The 18149-nt window shown below is 40.1% G+C and overlaps 1 protein-coding gene across 2 annotated transcripts in view; it reads right to left on the bottom strand.

Moving 5' to 3' along the window:
- Nucleotides 1-3017: 3017 nt before the first annotated feature.
- LOC106052924 (prostatic spermine-binding protein-like) overlaps nucleotides 3018-18149 on the bottom strand; it is a 38841-nt gene continuing 23709 nt past the window's right edge. For both annotated transcript variants that reach the window (XM_056008652.1, XM_056008653.1), the window contains exon 3: nucleotides 3018-3219. In XM_056008652.1, the coding sequence (XP_055864627.1) occupies nucleotides 3112-3219 (108 nt within the window). In that variant the 3' untranslated portion in view covers nucleotides 3018-3111. The remainder of the gene's footprint in view (nucleotides 3220-18149) is intronic.

The raw sequence follows: 18149 nt of genomic DNA, 5'->3' as shown, positions 1-18149 counted from the left end.
CTCTCCAGAAACGGAAAAATCGATGGTGAAATGGACTTGCGCATCGCCAAGGCCAGTGCATCCTATGGCAGACTGTCTAAAAATGTCTGGAACAGACGTGGTATCACCACAAATACAAAGCTAGGGGTCTATAGAGCCGTCATCCTCCCTACATTGCTGTATGCCTCAGAAACGTGGACAGTGCACAGAAAACATGCAAAGAAACTGAACCACTTCCACATGACATGTCTGAGAAAAATACTGAATGTCAAATGGCAAGACAAAATACTAGATACTGAAGTCCTTCGAAGAGCGTGTCTGCGAAGCATCCACACAATCCTGATGCAGTCCCAGCAGCGATGGGCAGGTCATGTCTACAGAATGAAAGACCATCGCATCCCTAAACGACTCTTGTTTGGCCAACTAAGCGAAGAAAAGCGCTCGCAAGGTGGTCAAAGAAAGCGCTTCAGGGACACCCTTAAAGCTTCTCTGAAGGCGTTCAGCATAGACCCAGGCACCTAAGAGACAGAGACACATGACAGAGCATCATGGCGTCGCACTGTGAAAACTGGCGCACAGGTTGCTGAGGAAAAGAGAACAACGCTGGCAGAAGAAAAACGCCAGAGAAGAAAAGCAAGGCCAATGACACTAGCTCCAGCTGGAATAACCTGCCCAGTGTACGGCCGAACATTCCAGGCTCACATAGGTCTCACCAGCCACATGAGGAGGCATAAAACCCCAGTGCAAAGCCCTCAGCCCCCTGGATGACAAAGTGGTCATCATCGAACCACGATGGACGAACTATATATACATACATACATACATACATACACGTCAAGCATAAATACATACATACATACACGTCATACATACATACATACATACATACATACATACATACATACATACATACATACATACATACATACATACATACATACATACATACATGCAATCACTTCATGGGATCAGCACAAGAGATACTCTTAAGAGCTCCCTTAAGAAATGTGGAATTGACACCCATGACTGGGAAAAGCTAGTCCATGATCTCTCCTCATGGGAGAGATTTTAATACTAAACGATCACTTGCCCTAGCGCAGCCAAATTGGTTTTGAGTTTAAAACTTCCTTCAAGGGGGGTTTGCAGTTAAATGCCCCTCTTCTATGGAATAAAAAAATGTAATCGACAATTCCCAAATTCCAAAAGCATTGCTAAAGTGGGTTGGGTAATTTTAATAACCGCTTCCGAAATTCACGATAAAAACCCCTCTTTAATATAAGACTATCCATACTTCAGTCACAAGATTCTATGAGCATAGCCAAGAGGGGCTTTGTGTTTAACCCATCCCCCTCCAGCTGAGTTTCCAGCTAAAAATCACCTCTTCAATATAAAAAAATGAAAATTACAAAAGTTTTGAGTTCCTCTCCCCTTTCAGCGTTTTTCTTAAAGCTAAAAAAAAACTTCAATATAAAAAAAACAAATTACACACTCAAAATGCTATGAGCGTAGCCAAAGGGGGGTTTGAGTTTAAACCCACCCTTCATAGGGATTTCAAGCTAAAAAAAAAAACTTCAATATAAAAAAAACAAATTACACACTCAAAATGCTATGAGCGTAGCCAAAGGGGGGTTTGAGTTTAAACCCATCTTCAGTGGGATTTAAAGCTGAAAATTACCTCTTCAAAATAAAAACAGTAAGGGGGTTGAGTTTAAACCCCCCTCCTCCAGAGGTGTTTTTTTTTAAAGTTTAAAACCCCTCCCGATGATTTTGTGTTTAAAATCCCCCTACTGAGAGTTTTGAGGTTGAAAACCTTTCTCTTCAATATTATTCTAAAGCAAACCAAATTCACAAAATTCTATGAGCGTAGCTAAGGGGTTTTTGAATTAGTTAAAAGAAAAACTCCAGAGATTTTTTAGTTTAAAACCCCCCAAAAGATGATTTTAACGACAAAACTTCCCTTTTTTTTATATAAAATCTAAAACTAACTACAGTCACCTAATTCCAAGATCATAGCCAAGAGAGGTTACACATTTCTAGCAGTTGCTTGGCTCCATTAAAAAAGTGCAGTGAATAGTCATCTGCCGAAATTTAAAAAGACTAAATGTGGCTCAACAATAATGACTAAGACGGATTTTAAGGGTCAAATATAGAGATCGAGTCTCAATCAAGGAAATCCTATGCCGAACTGGGAGTCGACCCCTTAGTAAGGTTGTGACAGAGCGTCGCATGAAGTTTGCGGGACAAGTTCTCCAAAATAATGTATTACGCATAATAAGAGTTGCGATAACATGAAGGCCATTACAAGGAAAGCGCAAACAGGGAGAACCTAGTATACATTGGCACCACACTTTCATGGAGGACCTGAGAGCAGATGGGAAGAGGCTTTAGACATTGCCAGTAACAGACTTTTGTGGAAGTAGCTTGCCGCCCAATACGCCGAACGGCTCCTGAGGATCTGAGTAAGTAAGAATAGCAGATTAAGCTTCTGAAATAAAACTTTTTAATAGCAGATGATGCAATGCAGATACCTTAGAATATGCATTTTGTTAGCTTTCAATACAGGAAATAGTGTTTGGCGACGGGGCTCCACCCAGAACTTCTCTGGATGAGCTCCCGGCGTTCCCCTAGACCCACTTACTGACAATGGCGGGGAGTCTACTCCAGGAGGAACCTATTTTATGGTAAAATGAACGTCTTCCGAAAGAATGAAGGGTCAGAATGTAATAAACACACACACACACACACACATATATATATATATATATATATATAGAGAGAGAGAGAGAGAGAGAGAGGGAGGTACATAGATAGATAGATAGATAGATTGATAGAAAGATTGATGGATATACTTATATATACAGTGCTTTTTTTTGCATACATACACACATACACAGTTACACACATACATACATACACATACATACACACACATATACATACATACATACATACATACATACATACATACACACATACACATACATACATACATACTTTTTTGAAGAAAAATGTTAGAAAACAAAAGAAATATCAATAGGTAAGATTTTACGTTTATTTCTTTTTTTTTACTTCTTTTTTTTCTTCCTATAAATTCCGTAAGTTGACAACTTGTTCTATTCCGTTGGTTTGTCATTAATCATTATTAACACACCTCTTTATAGCACATTTCGTCTTGTTCTCCCCACACTTACAGGTGAAGCATCGGTGTGTGTTAGGTACCTCCTCTCCTTCCTCATACCACTGGGTAGAGAATAAACAATGACAATCCGAGTGAACATTCTATGTAATGATTATGTTGACATTGTGAACATTATGATCATTCAAACAAGTTGTTAAAAATCAATACACATTTTAATTCGAAAATAAAGGATTTGTTTTCCTAATTAAAAAACAAAGATATAATAATAAGTGCAGCTTTGAAACACCGATTTAAAAACTTCGGATTTAAATAATTGATAAATAAAATGGTGTAGAAATAACTAAAAATAATGGGGGGTAATTGTGTAGACTCACTGTAGGCCTATCATGTAGAGCTGATGGTAGATACTCATACTGCTACTCGCTTACCTTCTCTTGGTAAACAAATTGCTATAAATCAGAGTTGCCTGCAAGTACGCATCGTGCGTATTTTGTACGCAAATAGACACGAAAATACGCGAGTACGGTTTATCATCTGAGAATACGCATTTCCCCCTCTAAAGCAAAAAAAAACACAAAAAAACATATAATTAAAAACAGTTCTTGCTAGTCAGGGCCGCCGCTACCAATTGTGCAATGTGTGTATTGCATGCAGGCGGTCGACTTTAAAGGGCGGCCAAATCATTATTCCAAAGTTACTTTTGTAAAAAAAATAGAATAGAAAAACAAATTGCTTAAATATTTTATATAAATTCTAATTATTTCATTATCTTTTGAAAGTATAAACGATATTCGTACACTTGTACATTCGTACAAGAATTTTTTTTTTTGGAAACTAGAACAAATAAAATAGAACAGCGTGCGACGGATTCCCATGGGTTTTTCCATAAGCTCCAAAGCATTTCTGGCGCTTAATTTTCACGGGTTGTTTGTAATATTTGTTTTGAGTCGAATAGCCTGCCCTGTAAGTAGATCTATTACCGGTAATTAAAAAGTCAATTTTTTTTCTAGGGAAGGGCGCTAGTTCCTCTTATATGGAGGGGGGAGGGTGCAACGTCTTGACGAAAAGTGTTGTTATGGAGTGTGTGTTTCCTAAGCGTCTGTGAGAAGAGGTTAAGCAATAAATTGGTGGTTATGGAGTGACAATGATGAAATTAACGTACCCAGTGCAAATGTGAGACGATCCTAAGAGATAAAAGAGTAAAGACTTTTTTTGTTGTGAGCTAGATTTTGTTTCAATATCAGTTTATTTCATTACTATTAGATCTATATCTCATTATAGCTTTTATATAGCGCTACTTTCATGCTTGTAGCATGCTCAGAGCGCTTTTGGTCCAATCTCATTTGTGGACCGGTGGGGGGAGGGGGTATCTAGGAGTTGGTTTTCCGTGCTGCCTTTAGGCGCTCAGTAAACACAACTCTGCCCGAGTCGGGTGTCGAACCTCGAGCCCCCTTCTAGGTAGCCAAGCCAAGCCAAGTTCAAGCGCACTTAGCCTCTCGACCACGCTTCCCACCATCTCATGTTAAGTTAAATCGTGAATAATAACAGTTCTATTGAGTTTTTGTTTACAAAGAAATTTGTTCAAGTTATTCAAAGTTTGTTTATTAAAATATTGTTACGTATTTCTGAATCTTCTGGCTAGATGTACCAGTTGGCACACAAATAAATACACCGCAAAGAACTTGACGACTAAACTTTCAGTTTCATATAACTTTAATGACTATTAACTCTAACAATTCGTTACTGTAACATGTAGCGTAGAAGACTGTACAATATCTGTCAGTTTACAGTTAGCTATACTTCGTTGCAATTCATCTCTTCACTTCGTTGCAATTCATCTCTTCTCAACTTGCATCGAGCCGTATTCCACAGAACAGACCCTACGACACACTTCCCAGTGTCGCTCCAGGTCTCCCAAAGCAGAACCAAGTCGTACTCAAGTCTATCGAATCAGAGCCGTACACGTCTTACATCGACTGTATCTACTGTAACGGCATCCTGTCTTTGTTTATACATGTAGATTCCAGAAAACATCGGCTGCAGTGTCATCTTGCAGGGGTCACAAGTTGTGACCTCTATCTGTCACTGGACATTGCTAGTACCTTTTGGAATAACATGTAAGGACACGTCACATCCTGTCTCTGTTTATACATGTACATTCCAGGGAACACCCGCTGCTGTGTTATCTCGTCGGGGTCACACGTTAACCTCTTCCTGTCACTGGTCATTTGTAACACTATGTAGAACGCCGTCATCGGTTCAGTTGACCTAGCTGTCTGCAGCTACCAGCTAACAATCGACCAAAAACAAGCTGGGGGTCGGCAAATTAATAGGTTCAGAACCCTTGCCGACTTGAGCGGAAACCTGACGCATCTTCAATTCTATCTCTAGGAAGAACTTTTGACAACGCTTAAACATGATGTAGGCAACTCAATGTCCGTAACAACAACAACGTCTCAGTGAACTTTCATGACCCAACTTTGAATTCTACACACACGAGTCTACACACACGAGTCTACACACACGAGTCTACACACACGAGTCTTTACACACGAGTCTACACACACGAGTCTACACACACGAGTCTACACACACGAGTCTACACACGAGTCTACACACACTAGTCTACACACACTAGTCTACACACACGAGTCTATACACACGAGTCTACACACACGAGTCTACACACACGAGTCTACACACACGAGTCTACACACACGAGTCTACACACACGAGTCTACACACACGAGTCTACACACACGAGTCTACACACACGAGTCTAAACACACGAGTCTATACACGAGTCTATACACACGAGTCTATACACACGAGTCTACACACACGAGTCTACACACACGAGTCTACACACACGAGTCTACACACACAAGTCTACACACACGAGTCTACACACACGAGTCTACACACGAGTCTACACACACTAGTCTACACACACTAGTCTACACACACGAGTCTATACACACGAGTCTACACACACGAGTCTATACACACGAGTCTACACACACGAGTCTACACACACGAGTCTACACACACGAGTCTACACACACGAGTCTACACACACGAGTCTAAACACACGAGTCTAAACACACGAGTCTATACACACGAGTCTATACACACGAGTCTATACACACGAGTCTACACACACGAGTCTACACACACGAGTCTACACACACGAGTCTATACACACGAGTCTATACACACTGTTAAATTAATATAAATAAAAAATAAAACCTACAAATTGTGACTAAGTTTCTTTTCTTTTATACTACATTCTTTAAAAAAAAAACAAGGTTACAAAGACAGTTTGTGTGGAAACACAAACTCAAAATCGGCCCCGAAGTGGTCCACCCAGGCAGAAAAAAAAGGCAGGTTTCAATATTTACAAAGAATATCGGTATTAAATTCTATCAGAAGTGGTTCACCCAGGCAGGTAAAAATGCAGGTTTCAATATTTTCAGAAAGGACATCATATTGAAATTCAATCAAAGGCAAATGACAGAGAAAAATGGAGAAAGAAGGTTGACAGATCCTGTGTGGTGCCCAAAGGTTCAGATAGGTGAATGTGAAGTTAGATGTGAACCTGGTCTAACTGATTTCTTAAAATGAGTATCTAATTGATCTAATTGTTTTGTAAAGGGTCAATCAAATCCTCAAGAAAAAAACATTTCCGTAAAAAAATAAAATTTTCTTTAGTTATGTGTATTCTGCATGACCAACGCACTGCAGTTCACGCGAAAATATGAAAAACTACTTATTAATTGTTGTTTTAAATTATGTCCAACTCTTTTGCATAGTAAATAGATATTTTTTCTTTAAAAAAAGTTTAAAACAATTTTTGTAAATGTAGTATTTATTTTGACAGAACATACATACAACTTAGCAATGCAAATGTAAAAAAAAAATATGTTTGACCAAAAATCTAAAACTATTTGCATAAATGTGTTTAAAAATGGTAAATAGCTTATCTCCCTTACTAAAACGTCTCCAGTGTTTGTTTCTATTAATAGTAAATAATTGTAAAATTGGAGTATTTTTAATGAAAAAACTGCTTGCATAATTGATTTAAAAAATTAGATTTTTCGCATTCAGAAAAGAAAAAAGTAGCCTTTGCATCAGGCCACACAAAACTAATAGCCTCTTTTTCCCTTTCGGGGGCCGCTAAGAGACTCACGGACCTCACTTTGGAAGCCTTTATCGCTCCCTGGGCTCCAGCTTCTAAAGGAGCTCGAACGAAAATGTTGTTATCAAGTGAGTCGCCACCAGGGAATATGAGAAACGCTACCTTACTATGTTTTATTCCAAGTCATTGTATAAGTGACTTGTACTTTTGTGTTGCTTCATTTGTTGGACACATTTGTAGGCTACTCTGAATCCGTGTATGTCAGGCGATTGTGGATACAATGCACATATCTCCAAAATACAATCGTGATAATCATTATGAAAGTGTACGGAACGTTGAAAAAATTCCGTTGTCAACGGCTTTTGTATTTCGAGATTTTTTTTTCGGATTATTCATTACCTTACAATAACAAACAAGCTTACATATACACGTCCAGACCATATAACACTGCTGAGCTGAAAATGTTATCGAGAAATTGTATATATTTATTGTAATATACCCGCTGCAGTTCATCAATTATAATCGTCGCAAATACAGCAGCATAAGCCAGTAGTCAGAACGAGATCAGTTTTGAATGTTTATCCCAAAGAACCAAAATGTCTTAGTTCTGAATGCAAGTAAATCCGAAATTGTTCCTAGCACATGGTTCATAGTTCTACTTGAGGGGTACAACAACTGTACGAATATGAAAGGCGAGATAGAACGGTCTACAAAAGATGGATTTAAATCAAAGGGCACTTTTGGAACAGTGTCCAGCTCAGTCTTAATGGATTTATTTTTCAAAAAAAAAAAAAAAGTCAAGGGACGACATTTTTAATTTCGCAAGCAGGTGGCCACAATCCTCGCGGCGGCCCTATTGCTATATATATATATATATATATATATATATATATATATATATAGAGAGAGAGAGAGAGAGAGATAGATCAGTGCCTAAATGCCAGGCATTGGACTATTCCTACTAGATCTACCTCGATATAGTATCCCCTTTTTTTCGCACGTGCTGACACGCGAAGATTTAAATGTCAACTAGAACTTACTGATCTAAATAAAGCGGAGTTTCTTTCAATGTGTCAGTTCATAAATGTTTGTTTATTTTACATGTTTCGGATGTCCCTTCAGAATTGAAGATAGTTTACTTCCTAGTCCAAACCTCCCGCAGGACGACGAGGAATGGGAGCGGGCAGGGTTTGAACCCGGGACCATCGATAAATCCAAACGACAGTCCAGCGTGCAAACCGCACGACCAGGCAGCCATCCATCTTTAAACTGATTGGGAATTGATTGATTGACTAGTTCTTATTCATCTAGACTGGATTTAGAACTAGAGATATTTTACGATGTCAGGCACCTATAATAGAATTGACGTAAATATTAGAATTAAGATTTAGGTCTATACCTAAATAGATCTAGACTAGATTATTCTAGAATTAGATCTAGACTAAATTTAGATATAGATCTAAATCTAATTCTTGTCTAAATTCAATCTATAGAATAAATATGGATAGATATAGATGTGGCCATGTGTGTCGTAACTAGACTTAGATTTAGAACTAATCTAGATCAAAGTACATCTAATATGATCTAATTATAGATTTAGACTACGGGGTGACTACTAACTAGGTCTGGTAGTTCAAGGCTCTAGAGTCTAGATATTAAGATCTATAACTAGATCTCATTTTTAGATCTAGCCTACTAAAAAAAATGCTATTACTGCCATCTTATCAAGAGATTTAGTGATCTCCTTTCTCATCCTTTAAGGAATCTAATATAAAAAAAGGGGCGAAATTAGCTGTTTGCTAACAGCGTATGGGTCTAGATGTAGCATTTCACATTTAGCCTACGATAGAGCATACTATTCTATGCACTGGCGGATCCAGTGGGGGGGGGGGGGGGGGGCGGTAGGGGCGATCGCCCTCCCCACTTGGCCGACCGAGGGGGGGGGGCGGACGAATTATAGTATAGAATTCACACAATTTGTATGCGAATTTATTACTTATGTTAATAATATATACTAATTATTTATATTTCAACCTATTTTTAGATTATTTCGCCCCCCCCCTTCTAGTATTTTGGCCGATTTGGTAGGGTCGGGAGGGGGCGATGGCATCAATCCTCCCCCCCCCCTACCATAAACTTTCGAGTGGGGGGTCCTATTTATTTGTGGAAATCACAGCTTGCTAACAGAATCAATTATTATTATTTTCGTTTATTGGTATTTTGTTATTGGTATTTTAACCGGTCTTTATATAATTTCGTTCACCTGTTGGCCGATTGGAAGGGGAAGAGCGAATACCTCCACCACCCTTCCCATCTAAACCCTTTGAGTGGGGGGTGGCGGTCCTACTTTTATGGAGAAATCATAGTATGTGAACAAAATTAGTCGAATATCTATATAATATAAACAGGTGGAAGTGCGATACATGCAATCCCCTTCCCCCCATCGGACAAATCAATACTTTTTCTTTTTGTATTATAGTAAGAAATTACAAAATTAAAAAAATCTGTCTCTAATATAATTTATATATGCTATAAAGTAAATTCGTATATCGAGTGGCCCAACCCCTATTCTTTAATGCAAAATGCAATCAATAGCAGAAATTATAAAAAGAGCGAAAATTAATAGTTTTCATTTTATCGCCCTTGCCCTTTCCAGACAGAGTTTGTGTAATTTGACATGAATTTATCATAACTATTTTAAGAAAGACTTTGCTTTGGAAAAGTTATAATTCAAACGAAATTTTTCAATATAACAGTCACGGTTGAGATGAGTTCCAAAGCCAGATAATCTTTTCCTAGTCGACTTTTTCCAACCTTTACTCTATCTCATATTTTTCTAGTTAAATAAGTTTAAGACTATAACTCACAATGTATGCTAGAATTTTATTGAATATTATTAATCGAATTTTTTTTTTCGGCGGCGATCCTCAAAACCATAATCTAAATATGTGGGGTATCTAATCTTTTCAAAGAACAAATCGGTTTTATTTGCAATGTATTAAGGGATTATAAATTCATATTAGAATATTTTTCTCATTATTCAAAAGGCACTTTATAATAGAATGAATAATGAGCTGTAGGGCACGAGAATGCGTTACTGCAGTGAAGAATGCCAGAAAACGCTTTTAGCGTCAAGGATTCGCCACGAACCTCACTGATGAATAATAAGCTGTAGATGTCAGGAGAATGCGTTTCTACAGTGAGAAATGCAAGAAAACGCTTTTGGCGTCGGGGCTTCGCCCCGAACACCACTAATAAGTAATGAGCTGTAGATGTCAGGAGAATGCGTTTCAGCCGTGAAAAATGCTAGAAAACGTTTTTCCCACTGATAAATAATGAGCTGTAGATTTCAGAAGAATGCGTTTCTGCAGAGAAAAATGCAAGAAAACGCTTTTGGGCGTCGGGGCTTCGCCCCGAACCCCACTGAAGAAGCTTACAGCGCTCTCCCAGACCCCCAAGCTTGCAAGAGAAAGACTTTTTTTTCTGTTTTTTTTCGCCGAAGATTGAGAAACTGTCTTATTTTATTCTCATATATCGAATATATATATATATATATATATATATATATATATATATATATATATATATATATATATATATATATATATATATATATATATATATATATACTAGACATATGTTACCCGCGACCCGCGGGTCTTTATTTGCGCATTACTTTCGATATAGTCACTGAGAGTGTTTCGTAAACAATTAAACGAAATAATAATGTAATAAGTAAAGCGAATGTGTCAATGTAAAAATAGTGTGAATGAAGCTATCAAATCAAAATAGCTAATAGGCTTAATTAAATCCATTTTTTTTTTTTCAAATTAAAACATTTGCTTGTAGGCCTACATATATTTGATTAAAATTTGAGATGAATAGACTAAATTTTGTATGTTCATGTGTATAAAGTATAATGTAGATCTTGAGGTAGACGTAGGGTCTAAATCTACACTAATCTAGAGTTCTGTGCTGCGCATGCGTGACCTTTTTTCATGAATGAATTTATATAGGCCTATCTCCACACGGCTACGCAGCTTTAGCGAACAGCGAACGAATGTATTAAAAATGCTTTAGAAAAACAAATTTGAATGTTAATTTGATTAAAATATGAAATGAATGGACAATAATTAGTATGTTTATGTGTTAAAGCATAAAACTATCTTTGCGAAAAGAAGTTTTATCATCTTAGAGTTCAATAAGAGTTTTATTAGACCTAGGCCTAGGAATAGACTCAGTAGAGAGATGTGTTAATGTGTAACCATTTGGTAATGTCTAATGAAAGAATGTTCGCCAGGAAATCTGTAGTCACAGATATTCGGAACTAATTTATGTAAAAAATGCTTTTAAATAATCTAGTGGATTGGATTTAGATGTATGTTAAACGTAGCTAATGATCCTTTCACGTTATTTCTCTTTCGCTACGAAAATAAAATTAGGTTTGCGAAAATGGGTTTACCCGAAGTCGATACATTCTTATCTATTAAAAACGAAAAGAGCGATAGCTTTGTTAAATGAATGGGATTATAAAGTGAACAATTAAACGAAATTATATTTAGTACGCGATTCATGAATGAATATAGATCTAGGCCTATCTCAACTCGGCTTCGCAGCTTTCGTACGTGAATGTAGCTATAGAAAACTAAATTTGAATGTTTATTTGATCAAAATATGAAATGAATGGACTTTAATTAATATGTTTATGTGTTAAAGTATAAAACTATCCGTGCGAAGAGAAGTTTTATCATCTTAGAGTTGAATTAGAGTTTTAGATCTAGGGATGGGATTATAAAGTAAACAATTAAACGAATTAATATTTAGTACGCGATTCATTACGGAATTGTCTAATGAAAGAATGTTCGTCAGGAAATCTGTAATCACAGATATAAGGAACTAATTAATGTAAAAAATGCTTTTGAAACACAAAATTGAAGGTTAATTTTATTATATAATGAAATCAATGGATCTTCTTTTGTATTTTCATGTGTCAAAGTAAAAAACTATCTGCGCAAAGTGTATTTCTTAAAATTAGATCTAGGTCTAAATCCTTTCTATCTTTTCTCATGTCAACATTGTAGACATGGCCTAGATCCATAAAATACTATAGCTGTAATAGAGTCGGACAACTTTATTTTTTTTGAGGGTCTTACATTTGTTTTAGGGCTACAATACATTCACTAAGGTCTAAGTTGGTACCCAAGGAACATTCCTGCCTAGTTTTATCAAGATTGGTCAAGCGGTTTTGATGTCTATAAGTAACATACATACATACATACATACATACATACATACATACCCCTCACATTCTACTTTATAATATAGATATATAGATATAGATATATAGATATATATATATATATATATATATATATATATATATATATATATATATATATATATATATATATATATATATATATATATATATATATGCTGTACGCACGTTTATGCATAGGGTTAGGGTTTACTGGGCGTTAGGGTTAGGGTTTGGAAAAAAATCGCCCCCCCCCCCCCCACTCCAAAGTTCTGGATCCGCCAGTGATTCTATGGGATTGTTAAAATACTTTTAAGTAGCCCTATGCACATTAAAAACCAATCAATTGTTAATTAAACTACCTACAGATCTCGACCTATTTTAGCTCTATATTCGATTTGCTTTTAAGCACCCAATTCAGAAAAGAGTTCTTTGGTGAGAAGGGCAGTGTATGGTTGCGCTCTCTCTCTCTCTCTCTCTCTCTCTCTTAGCATGATATAGGGAATCAAACTGATGTTCCCTGACTTACAGTCTAACATATAGGCCTATTCTATGGCAGATCCTAAGCTAGCTAGCGATTAGCAAGGTTCCTCACTTATGAAGGCCTAAATTCAAAGAATGAAATCAGGGGCATTGAAGACTGAATGTGTTTGCGTCCTCCTTCAACACATTTGTTTGTTTTATAACACAACTTCAAGCACCAGAAACCAGAATTAATAGCTTTATCTTACAACAGCTATTCAGTAGACCCAATAGCCCAGCTTTTATATTAGAAACAAATTCAATGACTAATTATTTACATGAAAAAAATCTTTAAAATGTTTGATATAATAGTGATTGTAGAGGATGTGACAAGTCAAAAACTCGCTGTCAGAGTAACTCAAATTTATCACAGCATTAATTATAATTTTTCATTATTTATTTATTTTATTTCAATTATTTCCCCGTCCTAACCCCAATTTCTTCACCCGCACCACCCTTTCCGCTCCAAGCTAGACTTAGTTGACCACATTGGAGATAGCTAAGGCGCGTCCTTTCATTTATCTGCCCTTGATCGGGGAAAGGTAGACACACAATCTCTTTGTCTTGCCCGCCGGATGTCTGAAGGACGGTCGCGGTTGACACCACCTTGGTTTGAATGCAAGCTAATCCTTCTCCCCCCCCCCTTCTCTCACGTCTCTCTTTGATCTAAGGGATTACCCTGGTCAACACACCGCGTGATATTCCAAGGTGCGGCTCCCACCTCGAGTCAAATCCACCCACGTGTAAGATAAGTCTTAGCCTAGGGCATTTCCTGTGTCCGCCCGCACTTTCCAGGCTTATATAAAGTAAACCAACTCAAGCCAGACCCTTTTTCATTTCTCATTCGAGCTGAGCTATCGAGTCTGGACTATATCACTTATTCTCTCTCATAGAGGAATACCTGGTGCCTCCCTCAGGTGTCTGCCTATTCGCCTACTGGCCTATCTATGTGCTTAGTGCTAATCAGCGCTGCACTTGCCTAGTTGCTATCAAGAATCACCTATTGCCTAGTTACTGGATCAACGATCCATTTACCTGCAGTTGTGCTTGGTGCTATTCAGCGCCGCATTTGCCTACTGAGATCTACTCAACTCTACTACTTGGCGCTATCGGCATTGCCCGCCTATTCGACAGCCCACCTGTCAAGCTATTAGGTGCGACGTCCCTATAGACCAGATCTGTGTGAGACGTCATAGCTACGCCAACCCTCTGCAACTCACTGGACATATCCTGTCAACTACGCTGCCCACGGCAGATCAGCTCTGCCCGCAGTAACATTGTGCCCACGGTATCCGGCCACCCGCCATACTGTGCCCACTACAGATACTAGAACTTGGGACTGAGACTCCACAAGAACTATATCGCCGGCGTCCCTCTATCCGCTAGAGCGCCACCTCCAGCTGCAGAACCTCAAGCCAGGACACCGCCAGCTGCGACATCAACAGGACAACCAGCTAAGTCAGAGGACAAAGTGACATACTCTCTTATTATGTGCAAGAGTGATGATTAAACATAGTATTCACTAGAGATAGATGCGAACCCTCCCCCTTTTATTCTTATATGTATATTTATGTAAATAAATATTCTTCATTTTAAACTTTTGTATCTATCTTTCATTGCTTTGTCTCGTTGCGTGTCTGCTCCCGATTCATATGCTGATAAGTGGGGGTGTGATAGCATTTAAAAATAATCATCCCCTAGACATTAAACGTGCCAAACACACGTCACATTCCCCACCTGTCACATTTTGGCGAGCCCGTCCGTGGATTTAACCCATTAGTACAGCAGGCACGAACAGGCAGCAATAACTAAATTCCATTTCAATATTTTTTTCTTAAAATATTTATAAGTATCATCACTTCGCATTATCAAGAGTGTCACTTTTGTCATATTTTATCTATTATTATTATTGCATTTCATGTGTAATATTTTCTTGCAGGAACTTTGTGATTAACGTAGGCAGACACCACATTCCTTTTGCACTCTTTCCTATAACCAGCGACTCACTTTCACTAACCCACTTTCTTTAATTCTAGCTCAATCCTACTATCCATTCTATCTGCCCCTCCACCATCCTAGTACCTCTCATCTCCCACCCCTCACCATTATGGCCAGCGGCACACGCTCGAAAGCGGACTCTGACATGAAGCAGAAAATAGCCGAATTGAAGGATTTCGCAGCCACCTTATTTGACGATGAGGAAGAACGGAAAGAATTTGTGAGAGCACGATTTGAGGCGTTTGAAAGGGAGGAAGAAAAAAGAAAGGAGAAGGAAGACGAAAAGGAAGAAAAAAGAAAGGAAGACGAAAAGGAAGAAAGGAGATTAGCAAGGGAGCATGAAATAGCTATGGAAAGGGAGAGAAGGGAAACTGAAACAGCATTGAAGGAAAGGGAAGCGAGAAAGGAAGCGGAAATAGCTATAGCTAAAGAAAAAGAAGTCACAGAGCGAGAAAGAGAGCAACAAATTACAGCGAGAGAAAAGATAGCCGCGGACAAAGAGAACGAGGCCGCCCGCCAGGCTTCTTCCGAGTCCCGCCCGGCTAGCCCAGCATCCTTTCAAAGTTCCTTGAACGGTCTACCCCACATGCCAATGGAGCACTTCGACGACAAGACAGAGAACATCGAAGTTTATCTTGTCCGATTTGAGGAAGTAGCACGCTTCTACGGTCTGCCAGAGGAGAAATGGTGCTTCCGGCTATCCCAATGCCTCCGAGGCAAAGCCTACGAGGTTTACTCCAAACTTCCCTCCGGCCAGCGAGAGGACTACACAGCCCTCAAACAGGCGCTACTCGTCCAGTTCGAGTTGACCGCCGAGGCCTACCACAAAAAGTTCAGAAGTTCCCGCCTCGAACGCAGAGAGACCTACGGCAACCTCTGCGAAAGGCTGGACAAGTACCTTGTCAGGTGGCACGCTCTCAGCCAATTGCCAGAGACTTTTGATGGCCTAGCATGCCTCATACTCTCTGAGCAGCTGTTGGAATGCATGTCCCCAGAGGTCAGAGTTTATGTCAAGGAGCAACAAGCAACTGCACCCGCTGACATAGCTTCCGCCGCTGACCGGTACTTGAACGCCCGTAAGGACTTAAAAGGTAAAGCAACCGCGACAGACCAGCAAACAGACCAACCCACTTCTCCTGCTCAATCCAACCTTGCTCCTAAAACTCCCCAGCCCAACCAGGCACCAGGCCGGCAATCAGTCCCTCATAACCACAATAACCGCCACAACCACCAGTCTCGCTATAACCAGGCCAACTACTCTCAGCGTGACTCACGTCATGGCGCGCGTGACAGTAGAACCACTCCACACCGGCAGCAGCAGGCCCCACGGACCCTATCAATGGTGGCGCCAGTCCCTCAACCCTCTGTGATTGATCCATTTGACCAACCAGAGGAGGACACATACGTCGTCTCCACGATGGCCGTGGTTCCTCAACCCACTGCCATTGATCTCGGCCAACCAGAACTCCCACCAGTGCTACCTCACCCCATCTCTTCTCCTCCGGGAGTAGAGAACATTCTGGCTAACGGTGTCGAAGTTTTGGGCCTATACGACTCAGGCTGTTCGTTCGGCGCGGTTATCAATAAGAAGCTGATTGACCCATCGGATCTCACTGGTGGAACAGTGACGATCCAGTCCATAGACCGTGGCACTCCCCCGCAGGTTCTACCTGTCGCGAGGGTGCACGTGGAGTGCAGATACGTACATGGCACCATTGATGCCGCCGTCATGGACACGCCAGTGTACGACTTCATTCTGGGCTCCAAATATGTCCCTCTTGGAGTAGTCAACAAACCGTATTTCTCTCTGCCCGTCGGTAGATCGACGAAGCAGAAACGTGGCAGCAACCAGCTGGTTGGAAGCCCTGGTCGCCACACTGACGCGCCTAGTCCCGACTCATCAGCGAAGCTCAAACCACTCCGCCCTGGCATTGACACTGCTGGGAAGTCACGAGTTAAGTCGTACACCCGCTCTCGTGAGGGTCTACTTGACACAGGCTACTCAGCCAAAAGCATGCAACATTCCTCTGACATTGACAGTGTCAGAATGCCCCGAGGTAAGATGAACCCTTGCTCTCGTGGACTCACTCCTTTGCATGGCTCCTCAGCCACCATTCCGAATCAACCTCCCCCTGGCATTGATAGTGTCAGGAAGTCACGAGGTAAGCCGAACCCTCGCGCTCGTGAAAACTCTTCTCAACATGGCTCCTCAGCCACCATTCAATATCAACCTACCCCTGGCATTAACCGTGTCAGGAAGCCACGATGTAAGCCAGATTATCGCACTCGTGGGGACGTTCTCAGGCAGAACTCCACATTCTTTATCAGGCCACTCTTCCCTGACATTGGCCGTGTCAGACGATACCGAGGTAAGCTGACTACTTACTCTCGTGGAGAAGCGCCTCACAGCGGCTTCGGAGATAAGCCCCAACGAGCACACGTGCCTTGGGCACCCCGCCTAAGCCCCAATCACGCTCACCAATCCGCCCCAGGAAGAAGAAGCTACTCATCCAATCGCCCAATCTACTCTCCCAAGCAACCCCAAAGGTTTCACCCAGGTGACTCCGTACTCAGGGACGGGAAGTAAGACCACGGACAAACTTGGACAGACTCTCCTCCTGGCATGGCTACCTCTTTATTTTTCCAGATTTTTTTTCTAATGCTGTGATAACAACTGATCTTAAAGTTACAGTGACTTCAGTCTGCTCGCACTTTATGGATCTTTCTGCGATAGATCCATCTTGGCGGCGGCGTATGTGACAAGTCAAAAACTCGCTGTCAGAGTCACTCAAATTTATCACAGCATTAATTATTATTTTTCATTATTTATTTATTTTATTTCAATTATTTCCCCGTCCTAACCCCAATTTCTTCACCCGCACCACCCTTTCCGCTCCAAGCTAGACTTAGTTGACCACATTGGAGATAGCTAAGGCGCGTCCTTTCATTTATCTGCCCTTGATCGGGGAAAGGTAGACACACAATCTCTTTGTATTGCCCGCCGGATGTCTGAAGGACGGTCGCGGTTGACACCACCTTGGTTTGAATGCAAGCTAATCCTTCTCCCCCCCCCCTTCTCTCACGTCTCTCTTTGATCTAAGGGATTACCCTGGTCA

The sequence above is a fragment of the Biomphalaria glabrata genome, chromosome 13, assembly GCF_947242115.1.
Source record: "Biomphalaria glabrata chromosome 13, xgBioGlab47.1, whole genome shotgun sequence".
NCBI classification, from domain to species: domain Eukaryota; kingdom Metazoa; phylum Mollusca; class Gastropoda; family Planorbidae; genus Biomphalaria; species Biomphalaria glabrata.
This window is presented reverse-complemented; position numbering and strand designations above follow the sequence as displayed.